General features: G+C 34.1%; 1 protein-coding gene across 3 annotated transcripts in view; it reads left to right on the top strand.

Moving 5' to 3' along the window:
• Nucleotides 1-26,818, top strand: part of SLC27A6 (solute carrier family 27 member 6) — a 41,067-nt gene that overhangs the window by 6,361 nt on the left and 7,888 nt on the right. The window contains exons 2-8 of one of the 3 annotated variants that reach the window (XR_005255480.1): nt 2,140-2,346; nt 4,420-4,578; nt 5,609-5,733; nt 15,920-16,111; nt 22,708-22,798; nt 24,618-24,816; nt 25,390-25,488. Coding sequence is in view for 1 of the 3 variants with exons in the window: in XM_038125479.1 (XP_037981407.1) it covers nt 2,140-2,346; nt 4,420-4,578; nt 5,609-5,733; nt 15,917-16,111; nt 22,708-22,798; nt 24,618-24,827; nt 25,390-25,488 (1,086 nt within the window). In the remaining 2 variants the exon portion in view is untranslated. Of the gene's footprint in view, nt 1-2,139; nt 2,347-4,419; nt 4,579-5,608; nt 5,734-15,916; nt 16,112-22,707; nt 22,799-24,617; nt 24,828-25,389; nt 25,489-26,818 lie in introns of all 3 variants that reach the window. The other 2 variants (XR_005255479.1, XM_038125479.1) reach the window with 2 other exon arrangements.

The raw sequence follows: 26,818 nt of genomic DNA on the forward strand, positions 1-26,818 counted from the left end.
TACAAGCTGTTAATGTATTGTTCCAAGTACTAGACTCCTGAGCACAGAAGAAAAATTATGCTATGTAATAATTTAATTGTTCAATAGCAGTAAAAAGCTCCAGAGTCTATGGTTTTAAGAGTGAGTGTTTGGAGAAAAAATTAGGAGTGTGTATGTTTAATATGGTGATTAATCTTAACTATATTGAGTAGTCAGTCTACTAAAAGGGACCTGTGTCCTCACGTCATTCTCAAATTTTAAATGAGTGTGTCTGCAGGGTTGAAATTAATACTTCCTATCTTTCTTCCTTTGATGCACAAAAAGGGGAAAAAAGAAAAAGAAGAGGCAAATCCTCTTCTTTTTGACAGACTTGCATTTTAGATGAAGGTAGTGCATTAATAAAGAATGGTAGAGAATCTATATTCTCTACTACTTTTGAAAACAGAAATAGAACTTCAGCTACTTCCAACAGCTCTGTGTCTTTTGCTAGGTTCTACAGAAGCTATCTTTACTATATTTGAGAGACATATATGCATAATAGGAAGACAAAAATCAGTATAAGAAGGTAATACGTACATAGTTATTCCATCAAACTTGGTTTATCAATACATGTTAGAAATAGTACAGTTGTATTTTTCTATTTATTGCTCAGAAATATGCCATAGTTCCGTAATTCCATAGTACCACAGCTAGATAGAATTAATATGACAATGAATCTTGACATTCATGTCAACAGGTTTCCTGCAGTTAATACGACTGTTCTTGGCATTATTTTGTGTTCAAATTTTTTTCACTCTCTTGCTGTCTGTAGTGGGACTGTACTCCAGTGATTCAAACAGGATGCTATGCGTCTTTCAGATTTTTAAAATTATTTGGGTGATTTCTTCCTGAAATCATTCTGCAGTACTAGGAAGTTAGAAAACAAAATTTTTAATGTTACACTATGTCAGTTCTATTTGCTAAATATTCATAAAATATATAAAACTTGTACTCTGTAGGCTTTACGTTTGTAAAACATGTTTAGTTGAGGACAGTAGGCTGTATATCTGCAATAGCAATTGTATGTTATTAATTAAAATAACTAAATAAGTGTGTCATTAGTAAAGCAGCTTTCTAAAAGATTAAAAATCTTCAGTTGTTTTGGCATAAAATTTATGCATATGGTATCCATATTTAATATTTGTGAAGCGAGTTTGGAGCTGACATCAGGGTTTCAAATGCTGGCTCTGGCAATGCCTCATTGTGAGGTTCTGGGTGAGTCAACTCTGTCAACTTTATTTATTCAAGTTTATTCAACTTTGTTTATTCCAAGTTTATTAAACTTTATTTATTATAAGAATTGAGATAATAAAATAAATTTATACCCACAGGTTTATTTGTAAGATTAATTACTTAGACTGAGATGTATCAAAGCCCTAAGGTGTAAATGAGTTCTATTGGAAACAGTATTGTTCCTGTTCTTAGTATGTTTCCTGGATTAGTACTTTAATGACTTTTGAGAATGTCTTTTGAGAAAGTGACATTGTAAAAATGCTTCAAAATATTAATACCAAATAGATTATTTAATAGGATTGGCTTCTCTATATATTTTCTTTTTTATTTACTCTGGGAACTTCTCTCATTGTTTCTTTCCTGATAAGCCAACAGAATAAAACTTAGTTAAACTGCTGTTTCTTTTTAAATTAGTCACTTCTGTGCTTTTGAAAAAAAATTAGTTCTCAATAGGAGATTGCTGTTGAGGGCATCCGAGGAAGCCTGTACTGTAATTATCAGTTATGTATATATTTGCCTTCATAGATTTCTTCAAGATTTGTTAGAAATTGAAACTTAACCACATTTCGGTCTGGTCTTAGCAATGACTAAGGGTTACCTAAAATCATGTGGACAATAGGAGATAGTAATCAAGGCTCAAAGTTTGCCTTGAGAGCTAGTTGACCATTCGACTATGGGATAGGATCAGCGGTATTTTTAGCACATTATATCTTGTTTTCAGTGGATTTTCATTCTAGTTCATTGTTCTTTTATGGAATCTGTATCCAAGGAGGTGACTTGCATTTCTCTTTCTATTACAAAAAGTAAAAATTTAAGAGAAAAAATACTTTATTCTCTGGTTTTGTGAAGGCATAATGGAATTAACTTTATTTCATGTTAATTTTTAAGATTTACTTGGGACATTGGAAGAAATTCTTCCTAAACTTCAAAAAGATGTTAGTGTTTGGATAATGGCCAAGGACTCCACGTTTCCAAATGTGCATACTATCTTAGACAAATTAGAAACTGCATCTGAAGACCCTGTTCCAGTTAATCGGTGCTCTGCCAACAACCTCAAGTCAGCTGTTTTATATATATTTACTTCAGGAACAACAGGTAAAGATCTTCTAAAGAGTCCATGTTTTCCTTCAGCTTTCACCTAGAAACCTGATTTTTCTGAAACTTTGGTATCTCAATAGCAAAATGTCATGTTTCTCATCTAGAAGCTTTACTATAAAAAACTGCCCATATTGTGTTTTTCTTCGGTGGTTTATGGGTTTCTCTTCTTTATTTTTTCTTGCCACATTGTACAAATACTGTGAGAGGCTTTATCACTTATTACTTCTCAGCTAAGGTGTTTATAAAACATTGCTTTTTTTGGTTGGATTACAATCATAGTAGATAGTATTTTGTGACCACATAACACTGCCTAGCTAAAGTTATTAAGATTTTTACCTAGAACTTCAAAAAAGAATCTTGAAACACGCAAATAGACATTTGTTTTTCTTTCATCAAGTCATGTTTTATGCAGGTCACTGTAGAGACAGAAAATAGGATTAAGTTACTAGCCTTTTAGTTTAGAAACAGATGTCTGAATTGTGCTCCAGCAGCTAAGAAGCTAAGACTTAAAAAAACCTGATCACTGACATGAAAGGCAGCATTGTTTTTAAGCTGAGTGGATTGGCATTCTCATTCAATTGAACACAACAGTTTTAGCCACATGAAGATTGAAAATGCATATGTGGTTTGAGGCTTTGTTCCTTCATACAAATAATAATTTAATTTATTTGCTTCAGGTGCTCAGGAAAAATTAGGAAATAAGAACGTCAGTCTTCAATAAGTTAGGAAGTTATAAATATTGTCAAGAGATGAGGTTTTATTTGTAATACTACTAATAGAAATATGCTTAAGCTTGCTTGTTAAGAGTTGGGAGTTAAATAAGCAAAATAAAATAAATTACAGAATTATCCAGGTGGGATGATTTTGTTCTTACAATTAGAATCAGAGTATCTATGTGAAGTCTCAAGTTTCAGTTATGTAGAATTTAAAATATTTTTGAAACTTTGTATGAAATACATGAATTTACATTTAATTTCTATTATGTACAATGTGACTAAAATCATAAGGTTTGTGTAGTCTGAAGAGTATGGAATAACTAATTTTGAGTTACTGAACATTTTCACATGTTTTGACTGATAATCTTACTTAAAAGAAAGGAGTATTTTGCACAGTCTGTAAGGGCAGAAGTAAAAACTCAAGACTGTAGAAAACTTCTTGCTATAAGCAATTTATTGGCAACCTAAGCATATTCCCTTTTCACTTAAGTGTAGAAAAGTGGAATAGCCTGGAGGGTAGCTCAACTCTCCACAGATTATACTTCCAGCTCTAGCTAAGTCTTCAAATTTGCAAGAATAGGTGAGAAAGCTTTATGAATCATTATATTTTTTGACGTATTGAACTGTTCTCACTGTTCATCATCAGCCTGATTCAGACTGAAATTTGTGTGCATGTTTGAGAACACATATATTATGCAAGAGCACATCCCCTACTCAGATTAATAGGTACCAGAGTAGTAGGACAAGAAGCCCTTTCCTGTGAGTCTGCATGTTGCTGAAGGAAGGTGCTGTGCTAAACTTGAAGAAACTAATTCAGAAGAACCTAACTGATGTGGTCTTTTCACAGATTTTTTCTTTTTTGTTAATTCGTCATAGACTTCGTAGAGTTCAAAAACAAATAGAAAGATGTATGATTCTTACATAAGCACCCACTGTGTGACCTACTCCATGTAGGTCGCGTATCTTTCTTATTTACCTTACAATCACTATGACTCTTGCCTGAACAAGATCTGGTGTGATGTCTCTATGTTAAAAGAAGCCCATATCTACAGTAAATTTTTTGTCCCTTCTTGTTTGCTAGCAGCAAACCAATGAGTTTCTTCATGTTTCCACTTATTTGAATGAATGTGACATCAAACTAAATAGCAAAGAGATGAGATTACAAAGTGGCTAATCTTTTTGTGTAGATAAACATGCAATATTGTATTAAACAGCTAATTGTCTGTTTATGGCCATCTAAAAATATGGTTGACAATTCGATTACAGAAGTAAGAACTCTTTTATGATTTTAGAGACTTCATACACAAATTCCCTTTAAGAAATGCTTTAATGCATTATTTTGATTTTATTACAGGTCTTCCAAAGGCAGCAGTCATTAGTCATTTACAGATTCTTAAAGGAGCTGCTGGACTGTGGGCTTTTGGTGCTACTTCAGAAGACATCATTTATATTACTCTGCCTCTTTATCACAGTGCAGCTTCTCTTCTTGGCATTGGTGGATGCATTCAGCTGGGTAAGGCTTGTTTGCTTTTGTTGTTAATAGAGAATTAATTATTACAAAAATGTCTAAAACACTCTTAGGTTCACTACCCCTAGGGAAGCTAATGCTTCGCTTAAATTCAGTGAGTTGTCTTTTTTGGAATAGCTGTGTATTTTGGGGAGAGGAGATGTTTTGTACTAACAAAGGATCTCTACAAGCTCTCTTTGTGGTGAAGAATTAGTTATCATAATTTGCATGACAAATGTTTTTACCTCTTTATATTTAGGTCAAAAGGAAGTTAAGGACTTATGCAGTATTTTGGCAGTGTGTATGGTGCATTAGTGTATGTACGACTAAGCATTGTGCAGTAGAATAGAATTAAAATGTATTTGATGAACTTAAAATATTGACAAATGCATACAGACTATACAAAATTTTTCATGTATTTTTAAATCCCATATAACTTTTTATCCATTTGATTTGTGTACTGTTTTGACACTGGCAATAAATCAGATGTATTACTGAGACAATACAGGTGTCCTCAATGACTCTTTTATAAAAGATTTATTTGGAACTCCATGACAAATACTTTGTTTCCTTATGTGTCAAGTTCAAGTCAGAGCAAGAGAAAGATCATTGTATTGTGGGTTAATTCTGTCTGAATGTGCATTAATAAATACTTTCTTGAGAAATAAGGCTTCAGTGATACCCACATAATTTACTAATCAGCCTGAATCTTCTGGGTATTTTCACTTAAACGCTTGAACACAAGAGTTCAGTTTAAACTCTTAAAATATGTTACAACACCAATAGTGTTGTAAGAAGAGAAGCTGACTTCTTGTTTTTAAGCTCTGATCTATTGCATTGCTGTCTCAGCCAGGAGGCTGATTTCCTCTGCCTTCTTTGTCTACCAGGTTTGAACATAAGTCTTCAAATAAAACAGCTTAAATACCGCATAGTTCTCTGGGCAAGGCTGTCTTAGTTCCTCAGATGATCTGTTTTATAGCTAAGCTGCCACACAGAGCAATTGCCTAATTTCATTTTCCCTACTGTTTCCATAAAGGTGCAACCTGTGTGTTAAAAAAGAAGTTCTCAGCTAGTCAGTTTTGGAATGACTGCAGAAGGTACAATGTGACTGTCATCCAGTACATTGGAGAACTTTGCCGTTACCTTTGCAATCAGCCAGTGGTAAGTGGAATCAAAGTGATGCCTATTTGTCTGTCAGTACTTTTATTTTTCTTCATGTGGGTATGCTAAAAGGGAAATTAAACTGTATTGGGCATGTACTTCTGCCCTTCCTTTTATGTGAGGTTCTGCAAATATTTGGTGATATGTAGATGCTTAATAAAAATAAGGGCTTGAATCACGAAGATATACTAAAAAGTATTGTAAGGAACGATTTTGAGACTAAAAACTGATTCAGTATAATTTGATGAAAAAGTACTGTTTCATGGAATTTTGCAAGGTAAGTTCAAAAAACCAGGAGTACTTCTCTGAATTTTCAGAACTCTTTTCTTTGCATCTGTGTGTGTCAGAGGTCTCACGTTTTGTATACTATGTTTTAGCACAGTTTTGTTTTGTGAAATATGCATATTCTGAGACCATCTAAATAATATTTTTAAACTTGGAAGGGGCTTGGTCTAGGTTAGCAGCTTTTTGTTCAAAGTGAAACATTTGCTTTTTTTCCCAAAGATAGAACTATTCTAGACAACAAATATTTAGGAGAACAGAAAGAATTTTGTGAAAATATACAGAAGTTGGATGCAGTGCAACTGTTATCTCTTTGAAAAGCCTCCCTTTGCCACTATGATATTTTGTTATTTCAAAAAAATAATCAGTGGTTTATTTCCTTTTCAGTGAATTTTATTAAAATTACTCATCTCTTAGAAAAAGGTACCAGTAACTCAAAAGTATTTAATTTGAAAATTATTAACATCATCCTTTAGCAGTATTCTAAAATATGAGAATGCAAATCAGTCTTGTTTTCAAAAAGAATAATAATTCGCCTTAATATCGGAGTTGCTGACCAAAGAATGGAAGAGGTCATTGGACTGCTTTTCCCTGAGGAAAATTTAAGAAAGTATGTTTAAGCAATGTATTTGTGGGTCATGGATCCAACTGCTCAATCCATGTGTGCCCCAGTAAAGTAGAAGTTCTTGAATTAAAGGGAGAATGCATGATGGCCTGGTGAAGACCACTGGTGCTGATGAGAAACCAGAATAGTGATACCTTCTCTGATTGTTTTTTGTGGTTTTTTTGCGGGGGGTTATGTCTTGGGATTTTGTTTGTTTTAAATTTTTATTTGTTTGGGGGATTTTAACTTTCTAATAAAATAAACAAAAAATTAGTGGATAAAAAAATCAAGTTATAAATCATAAGAAAAGTCAAGGCATTGGGGAGGCATAGTTTTTATAAATCGTTATTTTTTTTCTTCATTGTAGGCTAACTTGATTTCCACGAAGTTATTTCCCTTCTCTCCAAAACTTTGTAACTTCTGCTGTGTTTGCAGTCTGAGATATTAATTATTCAATTTTTCTATTCTCTTACTGTACAGGGAGAGCATGGCTTCTTTTTATCTTAAAGCACAAAGTATAGATTAATACACTTAATTTCTGAAACAAACTCTTATATTTTTATGTATTTACCAAGCCACCATGAAGTTAAAGCAATTTTAAATTGTGCAAATAAAGTAATTTATACCATCATTAACTATTTATATACTGCATACATTGGTTATACAATCATTAACTATTCATTAACTGTATAACTATTCTATTTGTTAATTTATGTGCATACTTTCTAGGAGCTGGCATATCTAAACTCTTCTGTGATGTGACAGGGTTTTTTTGTTTTGTTTTTGCTTGTTTGCTAAGCCTCCTCAAGAAAAATTCAAATTATAAAACAAATCAGTTTGACAGCTAAGTACTTGAAGAAAAATATTAAGTAGCTGTCATGTTAAAACTGGAAGAGAAACATGTTCACACAAATAAGTGGAAGGTTTTATATTATCTTATGCAATTTACTCTTAGTTTTCAAGTAAGCAAAATAATTACCTAAGTTGGATTCCCTATTTAAGTTTTGTTAATGTAGAAGTACTATGTATGCTAGCAGCATGAGAAAGATAGGGCGCATTTTGAAGTTCTGTCAGGATATTATGTGGGCACTGTTCGTGAGATTAGAGTGCTACAAAGCACTTCTAATCAACCCAGATTAAATCCATAGCAATTACCTTATTTTCTTTATTTTGTTTCTTCAACACAAAACTTGAAATAAATGGTATTTTGTTTACAATTGGAGTCCATGGTATGGCCTTGTATTTCATAAATTCTGAACTGAACTTTGGGCAAGTCTCTGTGGTAGCAGATAGCTCTTGGCTGAGCTTTCCCTATTGGTTTTGTCTTGTTTGATCATTCTGCCTCCCACTCACATCTGCAAAAGCTCTTGAAGACTCTTGCTGCAAATCTTTCTGAGGTTATTCTGTATCCAGTTTGGTTTAGTAATCTGTTGTCTGGAAAGAACATTTATTGGAAAAGGAAGTTGACTTTTTTCCTTAGGTACAAGTACAAAAAGATCTGGCTTTTTGTGACATTCATAGATTTTGCTGGGTTTCCAAGTGACCAATCCTCATGCCTGCCCTCCTCCAAACACTTCTTCTGCAGCATTTTGATTGTAGGAAAATACAATGACCAGCATTGATGGCTAATAGCCATCAGTAGCTACAAAATGGATCTGTCTGTAAGATACTAGCATGACAACTCCCGTGAAGAAGAATATTCAGAAAATTGATAAATTGGTCTTGCTGGCTGACATTGCTCAAAGTCTCTATTAAAAATGATCTGAAAAACTACAAGAATATGGCATAGCAGAGCTCCCTGTATTGCCTCTTAGCAAAAGCCTTGGAAATACTTCTCTACTAATCTGTGGATATATTTTTCTTAGGCACTTGCAACTAATTTAAATTTTAGCATCTGAACTGTAAATTAAACATTCCAAAGGCAGTTGCAGATTTATTTCAAATTTGATGTATTGCATTGTATCCTGAAGCTTTTGAAAAGATGGGAATGGTAATGCAGCATTTCTTTCCTGCTTTTCTGTAAAGAAGACCTGGATCCTGAAAAGTGTTGCAAACAGAGAGTAGAAATCAGTGTCCTTAACCATTATGTCATGTTTTCTACTTTTGTAAGCTGTGATGCAGTATGACAGTATTTGTATGATTTACGATATCTTGCATGAAATAGGTAAGCTCTCTATTAAAACCAGAGTTCATTTCTGCTTCTATTCAAAGTCTGTGTCACAAATAATTGTGTCATTGCTTACAATTTCCCATTTAATATGTGTCCTCTTTTACGTCCACTTGTTATTGAGACAGTGTTATCCTCTGGCACAGGTAATATTTCTTATTTCCTTAGGGTTACCTAAGTGCATAATACCATGCTTATCAGCTTTCAGACTTTGTTTTGTTAAGCTGAGGCAAGACAGTCACTCTACTAGATACAGCTTGGCCAAGGGTTCTTTGGATGGCATTAAGCTCTCTGAAATGACTTCAGAGAAGATGCTTAGGGATTTATTGTGTTAAAACTCTTCTGTATTAGAACAATAGTAGTGTAGAAGGCGAAACCAAGGAATTCAGTGCTACTGGGATAAGGAAACAGAATTAATATTATTTCCCTGCAGTTGACTTAAGTGTTGTGGAAAGTGATGTAAGGATGTGGTTTATGTAGTTGGATGGCACTGTCTCTCATTGAGAAGCAGTTTTCCTTAAAGGAAGGGAATTTAATGGTCACATAAGCAAGGAGAAGTTAGTCACTAGGCATTTTCTACAATGCAGGTTTTACTAGTAATCACATTTTACTTCCCTTTAAAGTTTAGCTCAATTTATGCTCAGTACTGGAAATTGTTCTTTCTGATATCCTTAAAATGTGGAGTGGAAATTTGTTAAGCCACTTGCAGGTTTTTGACATAAATATTTTATTGAGTACCCTAAACCAGTAATGTGACACAGTTACAACCAACTACATCTGTTCCTTCCATGGGAAGGCTTCTAAGAATCTCTACATGTCATTAAAATTTAATTTACAGGGGTAAATTCTGCAATTTGTTTATTCTTGTAGTGACCTATCCTTAAAAAAAAATCTGAAACCATTTGCACATGTCATAAGAAGACATCATTCTTAATCCAAGTACTTCTTACTGCAGTATCAGCAGTGCCTAAAATAAAATTGAACATTGTTCGTACATACTGTTGGGGAAAATACAACTTTTAGAGTAAGAACATACTCAGCATATCTTAATTAAAGCTTACAAAATGGCCATGAGATTTGGAAGCTTGTAGTTTTTTCTCTCTAGATTGTATCATTTGACCTTATAAAGAACAGACTGTATGTCACAGCAAACATTCTGTTTTCAACTGCCATAACTGTAGTATGAAACATTCTGTTTCATAAACAGTATTTTTTTTGAAAACCCAGATTATAAACCCACCAATTTTTCTTACTGCCTTCTGATACTTACAGATACTGGCATAACTCTCTTGGTACTCAAGATCCTGTTGTCAATGATCACTCAATGATCCTGTGTCTGTTTTCTCATCCTCCCCAGTAATAATGGTAAAAGGTTTTGAGATGTTCTTAGTGGAAAATGATTTTTGTGATGTCTTAGGAAGCATTAGTTTTTCATATACAAACAGCACTGAAGGCTAGTTACAATGTAAACGACTGATTCTAGCATGGTGGATCATGACCTAAGAGGTCACACAACTTGACCAATTTTTCTCCTTCCAGCTTTCAGTGTTTCCTAGACTTGTCTTTTGGGTTAAAGAAGTGGAGTCATGCAGAAAATATGCTTATATTAAAGCTTGGAAGTCACAATCATGCTTTCACAGAGGGAAGCTTCATATTGCTCACAGAACACTGTGTGTAACATGCACACAAGAAGTAATCTCTATGCGCTTTAATTCTCTGAACTGACCTTTGAAAAGTTTTGAGTGATTTGTTTTGACTGGTGTGCTCCTGGGACAATCACCAAAAATACAATTATTTACTTAATTTTACTGGGTGGAACACAGACAAAAGTGACTTTTTTTGTTGGTAGATATTTTCTGAGTAGATGGGAATACAACTAAAAAAACATTTCCTATTTGAAGAGCTAATTGAAGAAAGCATCTTTTAGAATATAATTCTAATAGATTATCATGAGATTGATTATTAAAAATGGGGTGAGAATGAGCTATAATAAAATAGCAAGCAACCAGTTTCTGAACTAGAAAGATGTGTCCTTTTTCTACTTTTCCTGTCCTTTCTTATGGTGCATCTCTTCCCACCCTTCTTGTTCTCTTTTATTTCTATTTTTAAAGTTGGATATGTGTTTTGCTCAAAATCTAGTTGTAGTATATAATTAGGCGTTACTAAATAATGAACATGGATGTGCATCTTGAAAAACATATCTGTAATAGTAGGGTATCTCCCATCTTACAGTCTAATAAACTACCTGATGTCTCTTTTTTAGGGCTAAGGTATCAATAGAGGAACTGGTGAATGTGTTGTTACATGCACACCTTGCAAATACTTGAATGCAAATCCTGTGTCATCTGTCTTATCATATTTTATATTTAACAAATGTTTGCACTCTCAGGCCCTGAGATTGCTTTCAGTTTCATCAAGGCCATGACACAGAGAACAATTTGTGCCTCCTTTCCTTGAATTATCTTTGCTTCTCCCCATTTGGATATTTCTTATGCAGAAATATTAAAAGAAGGGCAATGAACTTGTTTTCTTGTATTTGTTTAAAGCAGCTGCTTTAAATGAAGTACATTTTTATGTAGCTGCAATCATGAATCCTTCCTCCACCAGTTAGTATACTGCTGATAGCACTCTAAGAGGCATTTACCAACAGCTTAATCACATAGGTAGTCCAAGTAATTTATTGAGAGCACTTAAGGAGAAAAGACTGCTGGATGAAAAATCCCAGGTATGTGGTGTTTAGTGTAGTAAGGCAGATCTTGACTTGTCAGTTAGTTAATATACGTAAGAAACAAGCACGCGAGATGGAGACATATTGTGTCAAACTGATTTATGATGTGTGCAGATGTTTGGTACACAGTTCAAAGATCTTGGCAGAATAAATGGAAAAAAAGTTCCAGGTGTATGGTAAGAACTGTTCTTGCTTATTAATGCATTGATATCAGTGAAAAAGGTATTGAAAAAGTGTTTCACCTTTACTGTTAGAAATAAGTGGATGTAAACTGAACCCCCATTTTATTTAAGAATCACTCGGAATTAAGAAAGTAAAATCAAAGTGCAGGAAAATAAACAGACATTTTTGGAAACTTTGGCAAGATGTTACAACATTCTGTTGGTCTAAAATCTCTTGTCCTAACTATCTATGGAGAGCTATTAGTAAATTCAAAAACACAAATCATAACTGAATTATCAGAGGACATGCAATTTGAACTTCTTTGTCGTAGGTGACCAGGGTAAGGCACTGAGTCCTTTGCAAATGAGATTTTTTGAGGAAATACAGCTATTAGCATAGGAGGTGTTAATTTGGTACAGTGTTTTTGCAGTGAGCTAAGAATACACATGCACACAATTGCTGCATACCAACTGTTGCAGGACAGCTGGCTGACATGCCACAACTTGATCAGGTGTCAAGAATGGCACAGGGATAACAGAGCTTTTCTGCTGGAAAAGAGATGTATTAGGCGGCTCCTTGGAATTCCTTCTACTCCTTTAACTTTATTTATTGCACCAAAGGTAAGCTAGTTGATGAAATGCCATCTGAAAATGGCAGAAGTTCAAAGCCTATTTGGTCTAGTCAGTTTAAAGTATTAATTTCTGCATACGTATTTTATTTATTTTTTCATTAGGACACTCTAAGTGTTCATCACTCAACCACGTTTTTGTAATTTGGTTGAATTATCGTCTCTTTTCCTTCCCTTCTCTTGCAGCATTTGATTTATTCTGTAACTATTCAGCCACCATGCCCATGGATACCAACATGCCTGTCCTAAGAGTTGGACTTTGGCAGTGATCTGGACAATAATATATGTGACAATGTTTGATGTTAAAAACAGATGAGAGATGTTAGAATGGCTAACTCTGTTTTATTTACTGTGGGTCACTTTATGCTGAAAGTTAGTTACAAATAAAGCTAACATGAACTTATGTCATATATTAGTTAGAAAAAAGATAAAAATAGATAAAATATTTCTATTTTAATTTACTCACATGTAAAACTAATGTGAGTAAAACTCACTGCTTGAAGTTTCCCTAATTTTAATAATTTTCTTCCTAGTTATTATACCTGCTGGGAGATGAAATTAGATATAATTTTCATTCTTACAGGTGAAAGACTGCTCAATTCATGACAGTTTTAATGTCTTCACCAGAAATCCCTGCAGTACTCTTCAGGGAATCTTGTATTGACAGACAGGTGCAACTGTGGTGGGGCTGACTAAATCACAAATACAACAGTTGCAGCAATGCAGTCTAGCAGTGGATCTACCTTAGTTGTGAAGAAGTGAATTACTCCCCTACCTTTTAAGAAATCTGCTTTCTGTGATCAGTTCTTGATAACATCATACATCTTCTTTGTATTTTGCAAAAAGCCCGAGTGCTGTGACAGCATCCCTTCCTAAAGTGAAATTGTTTTACATTGTTGATAGGTGTTAACATTGCAAGCAAAATTGGATGATGTAGTTCTCTCAGGACTACTCTGCATCTTTTCCACTAGAGAAACAACTTTCTGCTGTATTAATATAAACCAGCCAAAGTAATGTGAGGAACTGAAATTACTGCACTTTTAAATGATATGGTATTTGTTCTTTTGGGAAAAAAATCCCAAGCACTGTAATCCTTGTAGGCCACTGTCTTCTAGTTCAACCTAGAAGATGAACTAGACTAGGAAAAAACCTGTCTTTTCAGAAAAGAGCTATCAATGTTTTTATTTTTCTTAAAGTAAAAATAGGGGAAGCAAAGTTTTTTTATTAGCTTTGTCTCTAGAGGTTTTGAATATTCCTAGCCTGATGAAAGACTCAATTACTGTGTGTATATATATATATATGCATATGTTTGTGTTTTCTGTTCATTGTGGAACAAAGTATTTCCTTGAAAGTGTCTCTTGAGCTATTTTTTGTATCTTAGCAGAGGCAGTAGATTTGAATAATTCAGTGGCATCAGCAAGAGATAACTGCAGTTTGGCTATGGACACATTTAATTTACACTTTTCATTTCAGTTTAGCATTGAAATTGCAAGGAAAATAACCCACTTTGAATTTTCTGTTGAGCTGACAGGAATATTCTAAAAATGGTGAACAATTTTGTGGAGGAAGAAAAAAAAACATCAAAAAGCTTTCCTGGTTAAGTTCAAAGCAACACTGAAGCATTTTAGTGCAAAAAAAAAAAAAAGAATATTATTGTTGTTCATTGAGAATATAATGAATTTTAATATATAATATAACAGATGTTATGATTTCAAGTAAGTAAAATCCTGCACTGTTGCATTGTGATATTGTGTCAGAAGTTGAAAAAACAACCCACTGAAAAAATGACATCTGTGGGGAATTTTGGATACTTTGTTCCAGGCTATGTGCATGTCAGATTTGAGTGTTGTGTAATGCAGCACTTGTTAATAATGATTTAACAGGAATTCAGTGACGTATGTACTTATGTGTTTAGAAATTACTTCGACATCTAAAGATAGAAGGGAAAAAGCAGGAATTGGGTTCTTGTAGAAACAGGGTTTTTGGAGACCAGGGGAGGCTGGTGAATGATGTTGTTTTGAGGTAAAATAGCGGGATAATGCCTCAGATTGTAATCTGCCGACACCTACCTGCACCTAGTGAAATAGGTGCTTTCCTTGCTGAATCATTTCGGCAAGACAACTTTGCAGAAGGAAAACTCTAAAGATGAATGAATACATTTTTATCTTTCTGTGACTTACTGGTTTTGAAGAGGGAAGAAAACATAGTGGTCTTTGTGATTTAGAGGAGGTTAAAATTCCATAGTGTTTGCAATTTTTTGTTACAGTAGGAAGAATTCACATCCTCATAAAAAATCTAATTTGTCCAAGACATAAGCCATGGAGGAACACTGCTGTCTATGTACTCAGTTGATACTTTACTGGTTTTGATATCCAAATGGTTCAAAAGATTCCCGTTTCACTCAGCTGACCAGATCTCTTCACAAAAATAATTTGCTGTGATTTTGTGTGAGACTAAAGGTGTTCAGATGGATTTTTATGATAAAGCCATAACTAATTCATACTGGTTTGGTGGGGGGTGGGGAAGGGCATAATAGAACAGGAGAAAATAGGAACTCCCTGTTTTCTATAGTATATGTATGCAAATATATACATATATGAAATTAGGAAAAGAATGTGAACATGTGCAGATGTATGCATTTGTATATAGAGAGGTGTTTGCATACATATATAGGAATGTAGGTAGATGAAGGTGTATAGAGACAGTTGCAGTGGCAGAGTGCTATGCAGTTCTGAAAGTATGTGGTAACAAACTGTACCTATGTTTATTTTGAGCTCTCTCACTTCTAGAGCATTCTGTATTGCAACTTGAAATGATTGAAAAGGGAGTCATAGTTTAAACTAGGTGAAATGAAAAGAAAATAAATCCAAACAGTATAGATGTTTTGCCTTCTGGTACTTCAGCTTAAATATGATTGTGTTCTAAAGGTGGCCCATGCAATCTCAATGTTTGGGAATGTATAATTAAAATTAGAACATCTCACTGAACTGGATACATACTATTGCGTTTGTTATGGTAAACATGGGACCTGCCAACAGTAAAGACTCAAGACCACTAAGAAAGAATGTATTCCAGTAACATTGAACAAAACCTTGTGAGTCTTAATATTGAAAAAAGTACGGAAGATGACTCATATGCAATATGAGGGAAGGAACATATTTTACAAGTGTGTGAAATCTGATTGTTTCCTCATAATCAGTCTGAAGACAGAAGAAAGTAACCATTCATCTCTTCTGACTTTAATCCCATGACAGAAATAATTCCCATCTTTTTCTGTTCTTCCCAGTTTTTTAATTCCTCTGGGGAGAAATAGAGTGAGACAATACAACTTTTAAAATATGGATGTGTTTATATAAATCATTGTTGTAACTTTTTCAGGAAATAATCTGTTTGTTCAACAAGATAATAGGTTTTAGATTGCAGCTTACTGCTTTGCAGCTGTCCACCAGCTATGCCAGCTTTCTTTAAGTTCTTGAGTGTTATTTTTTCTTTTTTTTTTTTTTTTTACTGGATGTATTCCAAAGAAGGTATCTTTTTCCTGCAATGTATGCACCAATCAAATGCAGTTATCAGTATACTATAGTTTAATTTTTTTTTTCCTTTTTTTAACAGAAGGAAGGAGAAAAAAATCACAAAGTCCGACTAGCAGTTGGAAATGGAGTAAGAAATGATGTATGGAGGGAATTTTTGGACAGATTTGGTGCTGTTAAGATCTGTGAGTTCTATGGTGCTACTGAAGGAAACATTTGTTTCATGAACCACACAGGAAAAATTGGATCTGTTGGGCGCACCAATTTCTTCTATAAGGTGACTATTTATTTACATTCTACTTAGTAGGAGTGCTGAAAAATCGTGTTTCTTAGTTGTAGTACAGTCGTAAGTCCAAGACAAATTTTCTAACTCGGTTATTGCAAGTTAGTTGACCCTCTGTAAAATCTTGGCACCCAACCCAGCTGTACACCCAGCAGAAACACTGAGATTTTTTACAGAGTTCGCAAGAGTAAAAAAGGCTTTGGCTCTCTTTTGTAAGTTTTGAGTAATCTGACAGTTGCCAAGTATAGTTTCAGGTCTCTACTACATTAGAGGACAAAAGAAAAAGTTGGATTTATTTTAATACCTAAGAACTCCTCAGCTGAAATAAGACTACAAATTTCCTATTCTGATTTACTCTTCTAAAAATTATAGTTAGACATGTGTTTATATAGTATGTTTATATTGCATACTGCTATGTAAATATTTGGCATAAATGGGAATGAATAATAATTAATATATTGTAATAATTCCATACAGTAGCATATAGACAGATACAAATTTTCTAGATATTATATACCTAGGTGCAAATAAACATCATTAATAAACTCAAACTACATCTAGCCTCTATTAATATTCAGAAATGTTAAAGATAACACAATACATGTAAATCACTGTTGAGGTATTGTGACAGAAAATACTTGGCAAGATTATTAATTTTAAAATGCTATACCCCTTTATCTACAGCCTACTGTAGGGTTTGCTGTGTTCCAGGCTACTGAAACTAGAAAAAAACCCATTCTGTGTTTTATCAGCTTTGAAAATGGCAGTCATATATTTTGGAGAGGAGGATTACATGTTATTTATATCACACATTATGACTTTCCCCTGTCCTTCTGAGTAAATGAAGAATTTATTTCTGCTTGGAATTCACAGATGGACTTTTTCTTTTTGATCCTGTAAGGACAATCTTTTAAAAATTATTTGAAAGTCCCAAACAAAGTAACGTGTGTCCCAAGCTTTAGCTAATAATATGAAAGATGTCTAGCCTTTTTGCGAGGAGATTGCATATTTATCATTATGTTGCTGTTTATGCCAGTTTTTACTCTTGAAATAAACAGTACCTCATGCATTGCCTAGAATTTTAAATTGAGTGACACCTATCTATATACAAGTCCTGTTGACTTAAATGACATTTGTGCTCCTTAGGAGAACTGATAGCAAAATGTCCCAACAAAACTTTTTTAAGGAGTAGTGTAAAACCACTGCTTGGAAATACAACAGAGGTATCTTCTGATGCTATGTAAATATGTTTCTAGGCAGCATATGTTTCAGGGTCCTCAACTTCAATACTCCATCACCACAGTACAGTCACTACACAGACTGCTTTACACACTGGGGCCAGAGGAATTCTTCACTTCTTGTACAGGAATTCAGACTGCAGTGAGGATTCTGGAACCAGTCAAAAAACACCACAAGAGCTACTGTGTTGCTCAGAAACCACAGAGAGCTCGGGAATTTAAGCAGATGATTCCACTGATTCTCTGTCCTACATGTCAAATGCTCCATCCAGTGACCATCCAATGCTGTTGGATATCTCCAGAAGGGTCTAGGACTCTACAGGAAATCAGAGATCTGGAATTTAGGGAATAGTAAGTGAACCAGGAGCCTTACAGTTGATGTTAATTTTTGTTTCAGACTTTTCTAAGCCTAATGCCTTATAAGCTTACAAGATTTTGGGTATGTTCCAAACTTGAGTAAACTTGTTTTCAGTATTACAGAACTTTCAGCGGATTTCTGTCATAAGTCATTAACCTTTTGGAAATACCTTGTGAAGTCTACAGCAGATAAAGGTTAAACTTGAAACTACCTGCATATTTATTTAATCATCTGTATTTTTAATCACATAGTGTGGGGATTTTGCATGCAACACTAAATACATATTTTATTGCCATACATAAGTTCATTTTTACTTATTTCAGGCATTTGTTCTGGGAGGTTTTTTAATACATTTTTCAGCTTGCAGGTTACTAAACAATGCCTTCTGAAGTGTAGCTGTTGTTTGTTTTACTTCTGTCTAAATGACATCCACTAGACAACTAGTGATATGTAAAGGAGAGCAGCATAATTTCTGATTTGTTGACTTGTGAAAAAGCTGAGGTTGGAAAGAAAATCTGTCTCCTGCTGTAAAGCAGACAATGGCAAAGACAAGGCCCAGCAACCCAATCCCTAGCATTTTTTGTTTCTTCAAATAAATGCTACAACATCTTTTGGAACATTCTCTTGACATGCAGGACAACATGAGCTAACCTGTAACACGCTTTCTAGGGATTTCCTGGACACCTATTTCTAGACTAGAAAGAAACAGAACTGTGAAGGTGGGAAAAAGAGGTTTGTGTGTTCGTATATGTGATATACTAACGGAGAAGGAAGAAACTTGCTCTCTTCCTAGAGCATAATTGCACAGCTTGCAACAAAGTAAATGCAGTAAAAAGCCCTGTAGATACAGGTATTGGGAGTATAGAGGGAATAATAGGAGAAAGTTTCAAAGTATGACTTTTTTAGCGGGGGGGGGGGGGAAGGAGAAAAAATAGGAGTGCATTCTGTTGTAGGTAGTGACAATGGCAGTTTGTAAAGGTGAAATACAAAAATTACAGCTTTAAGAGGCAACCTGAGCTCTGAGTGAACAAAGTAACTTTTCCACCAGTAACTGCAAAGGACTGGGAATAAATGTTTGTGCTAAATGTTAAGGTTCTACAGAACACATTTATTTTCATAAAAATATTTGAAGACATAAGGTAATAGAAAGAGACAGATGAATGTTACAGCAGTTGGCAGAAGTCACTGTATTTAAGATGTTAACTAAAAGCAATGCTCTTGTTTGCACTTCTTTCTTTTCACACTGTGTTCTTTATATAAGAGGGATTGGTTCATGTGCTTGAAAGCCTCCATGTAGAATATGAACAAATCTTTAAATGAAGATGTTTACATAGAGTTGCTGAACAGAAAATTAGAAGCCTCTGAATGCTTTTCAGCTGGTGAAACTTAAAATGTTTCACAAAAAATAACACAGTAAAATAATAAATTACTGTTTAATCTGTACATCTGACATACATATGTGTCTAGGTAATGTTAATAATCAATTATGTTATATATGACATACATTATGTGTGTGTTTATATAGATGTGATATGGGAAAAATCTTGAAGACCCTCTTGAAAACTTTCAATTGTATCTATCAATACATAAATCTCTTTCTTAAACTGAAATAAATTCTGAGTGATGACTGACAACAAGAGAGCTTGGGATTAATGAGATCCAAGGAAGCTTATAAGAAGGGCTAAAAATAACCCAGGGCACGTTCACCTGAAAAGCATTATGTAAAAAAAAAAAAAAAAAAAAAAAAAAAAAAAAAAAAAAAAAAAAAAAAAAATCCAAACTTTATTTGTAAATGTAATTTCTCATTATTTTAATGATACTAAGATGCTATGATACTCAAGCAAAGACACTAAGATACTCAAACTATCAGAGGAATCCAACTCTCTTATGCAAAACTGTACAGATAAAAATCAGCTTTGAGCTGAGAAACATTTAGATCTTATGACAAATCTTAAATAATTTCAACATATAAAATGGCTTTCACACAGCCATTCAGAATTTATTATGTTTCATTATGCACTTCTTCATGCAGTCGTAGAACTTGTGGCAGAAGACAAATTACTTTTTTTGAAAATAAAGTTAATTTTAATCAAATTTTGAAATCCTGGAAAACTGGGTTCAAAGGAAGAATACTGATGTGTAAATCCAAGCAATGCATGCTCCTAAGTTCATTGGCCAATGAAAATGAATGTTGTTTCTTCTCCTTTGACTAATTTTGAGCAAAAGTAATCTAAAGTACTACAAGTGTTTTCTAAGGTATTACACTCTTACATGTCATGATTCAGTTAATATCAAACATAGCTTAAAATATTTGTTTCTTGGTTTTGTTTACTTTGGCTCACAAAGTTGTGTGGAGTACCTATGCATCTGCTCTTTACAGCTTAAGTTAAGCATTTCAAGTATATTTTTAAAACTAACTGTGAGATGTGATGACACTATGTTCCAAGTTCTTTTTTCTTTAATTTCAGTTTTTGAAATTCTTGAAACTAAATCTAGTACAAGTAATGCTTTGTTTTAGAAACTGATATTCTTCAAGTGAATTCAAAAATACTTAATCTCTAAAACCAGTAATAAAAAGCTTGTGATCTCTTATTTTCTGGTAAAGGTTCTCTGAGCATTCTCTGCAAGTTGAAGCGTTAAGAATGTCAAAACAACTTTCAAAACAATACTTAAATTCACATATCTCCAATCAATTAAAAAAAAAGGTGAGGGAAGCTGTTATTAGATAACATCTAGGCAGCATAGCAGTAGAAAATGTTGCACATTTACACACTTTCAGCTCTCTAAATGATGCTTTTTGTTTGCTACATTTATGTTGTGCTTCAGAGAGTAAGATGTAGATTAAAATGATGAATGTTGCATGCAGTATTCTGTGAAAATAATACAGTAATGCTTCAACAGCTCAGGTCCTTGTCCCATTAGAATTTAAATAATGAGGCGAACCAAATGTTAGTCTGTGCCCAGACTAAATACTTTGCTGTGGGGCTGTCATTTTCTAGTACTTAATATGAAAAACAAGCTGCTTAGAATCACAGAATGATTTAGCTTGGAAAAGACTTTTGTGCAGGCACAGCTGTTTGCACAGACTATGCAGAGTTTCATTATGCATATTTAATACAAGATGTCGTTCTTTCTTTTAATTATGTATTTTCATGATTTTTATTTCAGAAACCTAATTGGAATACACCTCATTAATACTCTGAAGTTGCAGGTGAAAGAAGATGTATACAACATAGTATAGTTATATGTAATAATCTCAACAGTTTTTAGATGATGTCAGATACTGAATTACAGTTTCAGAGTGTTTTTAGCAACTTAAAATAATTCTTCATTCTTTCAGAGCTCAAAAACTGTATCTTGTCAAAGTAGTACTCTGTATGAGGTACTATTTTAAACTATTCTAATCAGACACAAAACCGGTAACATTTAATTTTATACCATTTAATTCTTATTATTTATATTACTCATTGCATTTGGTCATATTAAACCTATCAAAGTAATAAATATCAATGTAAAAAGAAAGAAAGTGAAGAAGAGTAGCATTTAAATGTAGACAGGCAAAAAAAAAAAAAAAGACCCACTCCCATCCCACTCTGTTCCTCACGAATAATCAATTATTTTCTAATTGAGGCAAACTTTCTGGCCCTCAAATTCTTGACTTTGTTAAATGATTTAATCTGAGGTTAATAAAAATAATTACCCTTCTCTTAATTAAAACAGTGTCCCATTCTTGAATCATTACTTTATTTTGCAGGCTATGACCTTTTTCCTTTGATCAACTGTTAAAAATATCTTTTTGTTTCAGACTTAGTGTAGAAGAAAAACACAGTGCTGAACATTGAAAGGACTCAATGAGCTAGTTACGTCCATATGAGACTGAAACTGTGGGATTCATGTTGCTCTTTATTCAGATTTCTTTGAGAAAAAAATATTTATTTACAACAACATTGGAAATTAGGATAAAGTTGCAACTCTTTATCCAAGTTAGTGGCAGAAAAGGAAAGAGGCTTATGTTTCAACATCCTACTCTTTACTTCAGTCACTTCCATATAACTCTCCTTAAGTTATATTGCATTTCTTTATTGTGAGGAGTGCAGGTCTATATTAATGTTTTATAAAATTGTTCCCCTATTGCCAAGAATTCTCAGGAGAAGATAATTACCTTGGTTTCACTAGTCATTAAAGATTGCTGATGCATTTCCTTTCAGGAAGGCAACATGGAATCCCAAGCAAGGCAAATTGTCTATTTAGAATAATAGACAGTTTGGACCACTGCAAACACAGTTGTCCAAACAATATCAGGAAGTGTCTCTTAAAGGTCCAGTTTGGATTCATATCATGCAGAAAAATAGAGCAAAATAATAGTCACATGTTGTATATTCAAAATAAAAAAAAAGAAAAGAAAAGAAGAAAGAAACAGCAGCGAAAAGAAAGTGTTGCAGTCTCTAGTTTTGATAGGAGTATCTTGTCCTTCAGTTTGCTTGGAGCCATGGCAGGATGTACCCGTCTGCTGATGCTCACTTCCCATCACCACACAGTAGCCTGAGAAGGCAAGAGGAGAGAGCTGAGGCTAGTAAGCAACAGTAAAGCCCAACAGGAAGCAGATTTTCCTTTGTGGGGCCTTTCCTTGCCAGCTGTTTTCAGTGCCAGAAGACCCCAAGAACACATCGTATCAGCCACCACCATTAAATATTAGAGATAATGCTTCTAGTATGTTGACTCAAATTGTTCTTTCACTGATGATGTAGATCCCATAACTTACTTGTAAGAAAATTAACGAAAGGACAGTTCTGTATCTTCATTTACAAAACTGGTTTGATGTTCTTACCGTCAGGAAATGGCATAAATTTACATACATTGTATTTTTATTTTTAAATGAAACTGCATTCTCCTTTCAGATGAGCAAGACCAGAGTACGCGTTTCCTTATGTGTATTTGCTGCCACCAGATGTCACTGTGTAGATGAGTAACTGATGACTTCTTCCCTTTTTCAGCTTTTTTTCCCATTTGATTTAATCAAGTATGATTTCCAAAAAGATGAACCAATTAGAAATAAGCATGGTTGGTGTGAAAAAGTTAAGAAAGGTAAGTATGTATTTTAATAGGATATAACAGCCTATTGATTTTAATAAAAATACTTCAGAGAGTTGTTTTAAGGAGCCTTGCTATTGTGTTACTGCAGTTTACCAAATTAACTATTACTCTTTGCTCTGAAAAAAAACAGTATGATTTTTGATCTCAGATAAAACATACCAGTGCTGATATGAGAAGCACTCAGGAGATCCTTGGATGTATTCACAGAAGAGTAGTGTTCAAAAATGATGCTATGGCATTATCTTTGAATTTATACATAGTGACATCTGTGTTTTTTAAAGGAGGTTAACATAAGGAAATGGTTGCCTAAGAGATCTGCAGGAAGGACTGGTGGATTACAGCAAATGCTTTTTGATGAGAGATTAAGTGTTCCGACTAGGTGATGTGATTTAGCTTAATAATTAAAAAAAAACCAAACAAACAAAAAAAACCAAACCCAAAACAACAAAAAACCAAAACTGCTTGATTATAGCTATCCTAAAAATATTTACCAAAAGCCACGATTACACAATTGTTCAAAGTATTACCACATACTGGAACATACATTGAACTGTAGAAAGGTAACAGCTGAAACTGGAGGAAGAAAGACTCATTAAAGGTCAGGCAGACAACTTTAATAGGGAGCTGACACAGATTTTTCAAAGGAGTTATGAGATTCTCTAACAGATAGTAATCAAACATGGGCACTTGGAAGATTATATGTCACCAAAATCTGAAATTTTATAGGCATTTATCTGTATGGATGCCAGACTGACCTATGGAGGGAACCCATGCTCTAATTAGACACTTGGCCTAATTTTTTTCCAACTACACCTCTCAGTCTAATGAAAAGTATTATCTCTGTCTATAATCTTTGTCTTACCCATATCTTATTTCTTTAGAGCATTATGGCTGCAGTGATACTACCAGTGAACTAAATACCTCTACTTTAAAGACTACCAGTTTATGGGAAAAAAAGGCACAGCTTTTTTTTTTTTTTTTTTTTTTTTTTTAAGGAGGCAGATCTAAATTAAAAATTGTGCCTACTTTTGGATGCATTTTGATATATTTTCATAGCTGTAATTCTTGTCTCTGTTACAAAGCAATGGAACTCTTAAGCTATATTGTTCAGAACCTGCTCCCAAAAAGGTTATTTCATACAATTATTCCATACTCTGCAACCTAATACCCTGGTACTCTACAAGCATAAGAGGATAATCCTTTCCCCTACTCTCCCTACTTTTGGAATAAAAAAAGTTGTGTTAAACTTTTGTATTTTACACCAAAAAGTAAACTGATGATGCTGTATCACTTTAATGAATATTCTTAAGAAGGCACAGAATCACAGAATATTCTGAGTTGGAAGGGATACACAAAGATCAAGTCAAACTCTTTAAGTGAATGGTCCCCACAGGGATTAAACCCACAAGCTCGGTTAACACCAGGCTCCAACCAACTGAAGTAATTTCAGTGTTCTCAGAACTTCTGAAAAGAGATTAAACAGGAACATAGTGCCTGGGCTGAGCACCTACTTCTAATTAACACTAGTTTTTCATTAGGAAGCTGATAAAGCTGACACTCATCATGGAAACTCAGTAACGTGGGGAGTCAATTCAATATTAACTTGAATGGAGAACTTTTAGAGGATTTATAAACTACTAGTGAACTTACAATAGATAGATGACCCTTCTGGGAGAAAACTGGTGTGTCACCAGGAAGAAATACAAGTGCCTGTGAATTTGCATGGACAGTATTGTAAGTAATATTAATGTCAGGTACAGAAATGTTCAGTGATATTTTGGGTTTTTATTCTTTCAACTTCTCTGTATAGGTGAGGCTGGTCTTCTGATCTCCAAAGTCAATGCGAAGAACCCTTTCTTTGGTTATGCTGGCAATAAAAGACACACAGAAAAGAAATTACTCTGTGAGGTATTTAAGAAGGGAGACCTTTATTTTAATACTGGAGATCTAATGGTTCAAGACCATGATAATTTTCTGTATTTTTGGGACAGGATTGGCGATACCTTCAGGTACAGATATTGTTTCTTTTCATATTTCTTCATTAAAGATATATAGAATGGAATAATGTGGTTGGATTTGTTTTCAACTGGAACTGTTCAATTTATTGCTATTGTAATGTCATTTATAATGATTCTGAAGTGGATGATGAAGGCTTAATTTTGTAACAGGTTTTCTGTGAGTAATATTCCTGTGGAATTTAATGATTCATTTTCAGACCAGTTCGTAGGAATTCCAGCTCTTTGATCATGCTTCTCAATAAGCATGTAACTAGTGATGGATTTGCTGTGAGCAAGGAAGTCGGATGTGGAGAAAAATTTATCAAATAGCGGAGCTTGGTCACTTTTGATACATTTATATACATGTAAAAAACTTAGAAACAATTTTATTGATCTTCAGTGGAGCTTACAGTGTTATGATGCCCAGTAAGGGCAATGAGTTGTAACATTGTCTTCTGATCAAATTCAAATATGACAAGTATGAAAAAACGTGAGGTAGTGTCAGTCTGAAATGAATGGAGTTTACTAAAGGTTTTTTAAAAGTACAGATGTCGTGGGATTAAATTTTTTTTTCACACATTTTAGATGGAAAGGGGGAGAACGTTGCCACTACAGAAGTTTCTGATGTCATTGTAATGTTGGACTTCATACAAGAAGCAAATGTGTATGGAGTGTCTGTGCCAGGTAAAAGTTGGAGTTATACATTTTGCTTCTCCCAGGTTCATTGTTAACCCGCATAACTCTTTCTATTTCATGTTTCAAACCTATGAATCATATTTGATTGAGTCATCTCTTTAATATCCAGCTAAAATTTAGATGCAGGTAATGAAAATACCACCTGATTGTGAATAGGCCTGTGAATTATGCATGTTTTATACGTATGCAGTGAGGAGTATTTTTGAAAATTGTGTATACATTTGTGATTGCTACATAACCTAAATTAGAATATAAAGATTTAGTAAATTCACATCTGCATAAAATCCAGACATATGTGCCAAAATAAAATGTAAACAAGGTAATTATAAAGTAACTCTAAAAGAAAATATATGAAGAAATTTTGCTGTCTTATTTCACTTTGCCTCATAAAGTAACTGTAAACAGCTAAGCTATAAAACCAAGAAGAAAATGAAAAAGAATATAAAGAGAAAAATAAATTTGTAAGGAAAAAAATACACTAATTTCTTTTAATAGGGTTTTTTGTTATTTTTCATGAGATCGGATGGGCTTGATTGTCATTCATGCTAAATCTTTCTTTAAAAAATACATGTTTGGGCTTACTGGGATAAAAATAAGTTTCTATATAGGAGAATGTTTGGTGGTCTGCTTTGCAGCAAACTAAAACAGTGGCTAAAACAGTGTTGATAATTTAACAGTGCTTGGCTACCACTGAACAGAGCTTGCACAGTACAAGGCTTTCTCTGTCCATGAGAATGCTGGGGACAGCAAGAACTTGGGAGCAGATGTAGTGGTCTGAAACTGACCAAAGCAAGTCTGTATCATATGATAGCCATACTTAGTTATTAAAGCTGGAGGAAAAGAAGCAGATGAGAGGTTTGTGGGTTTGGTGCTTGTCTCCCTAAAAAAATGCTGCATGCTCCAAGTGAAGCCATGCTCTGCAGGAAGTAGCTGGACATCTATCTGATGATGGGGAATATTGAATGATGTCCTGGTTTTGCTTTGCTTGTACATGTATCTTTTTGTTTCCCTATGAAACTGCAATTACATTAACACTTGAGCCTTGCTTTCCTTCACTTGCTATGCCATGGCAGAAGGGATTGAGCACAAAAAGCTGGCTGGATGTTTGGCTGCTGGCAAGGACAAACCCACCACAAAATGATAAAGGAGTTTAAAATGAGAGTTCATGCTTTACTTTCTCTCATGTGAAGCAGGAACACTCACTTGAACAGTATTTTAAAGCCATAGAACAGGAAACATCATAGAAGACTGTCTAAAAATCAGATTCAAAAGTATGAGAGATGCTAATTCCTGTACAATACTTACCTGTTTACCTACT

The sequence above is a fragment of the Motacilla alba genome, chromosome Z, assembly GCF_015832195.1.
Source record: "Motacilla alba alba isolate MOTALB_02 chromosome Z, Motacilla_alba_V1.0_pri, whole genome shotgun sequence".
Classification (NCBI taxonomy): Eukaryota; Metazoa; Chordata; class Aves; order Passeriformes; family Motacillidae; genus Motacilla; species Motacilla alba.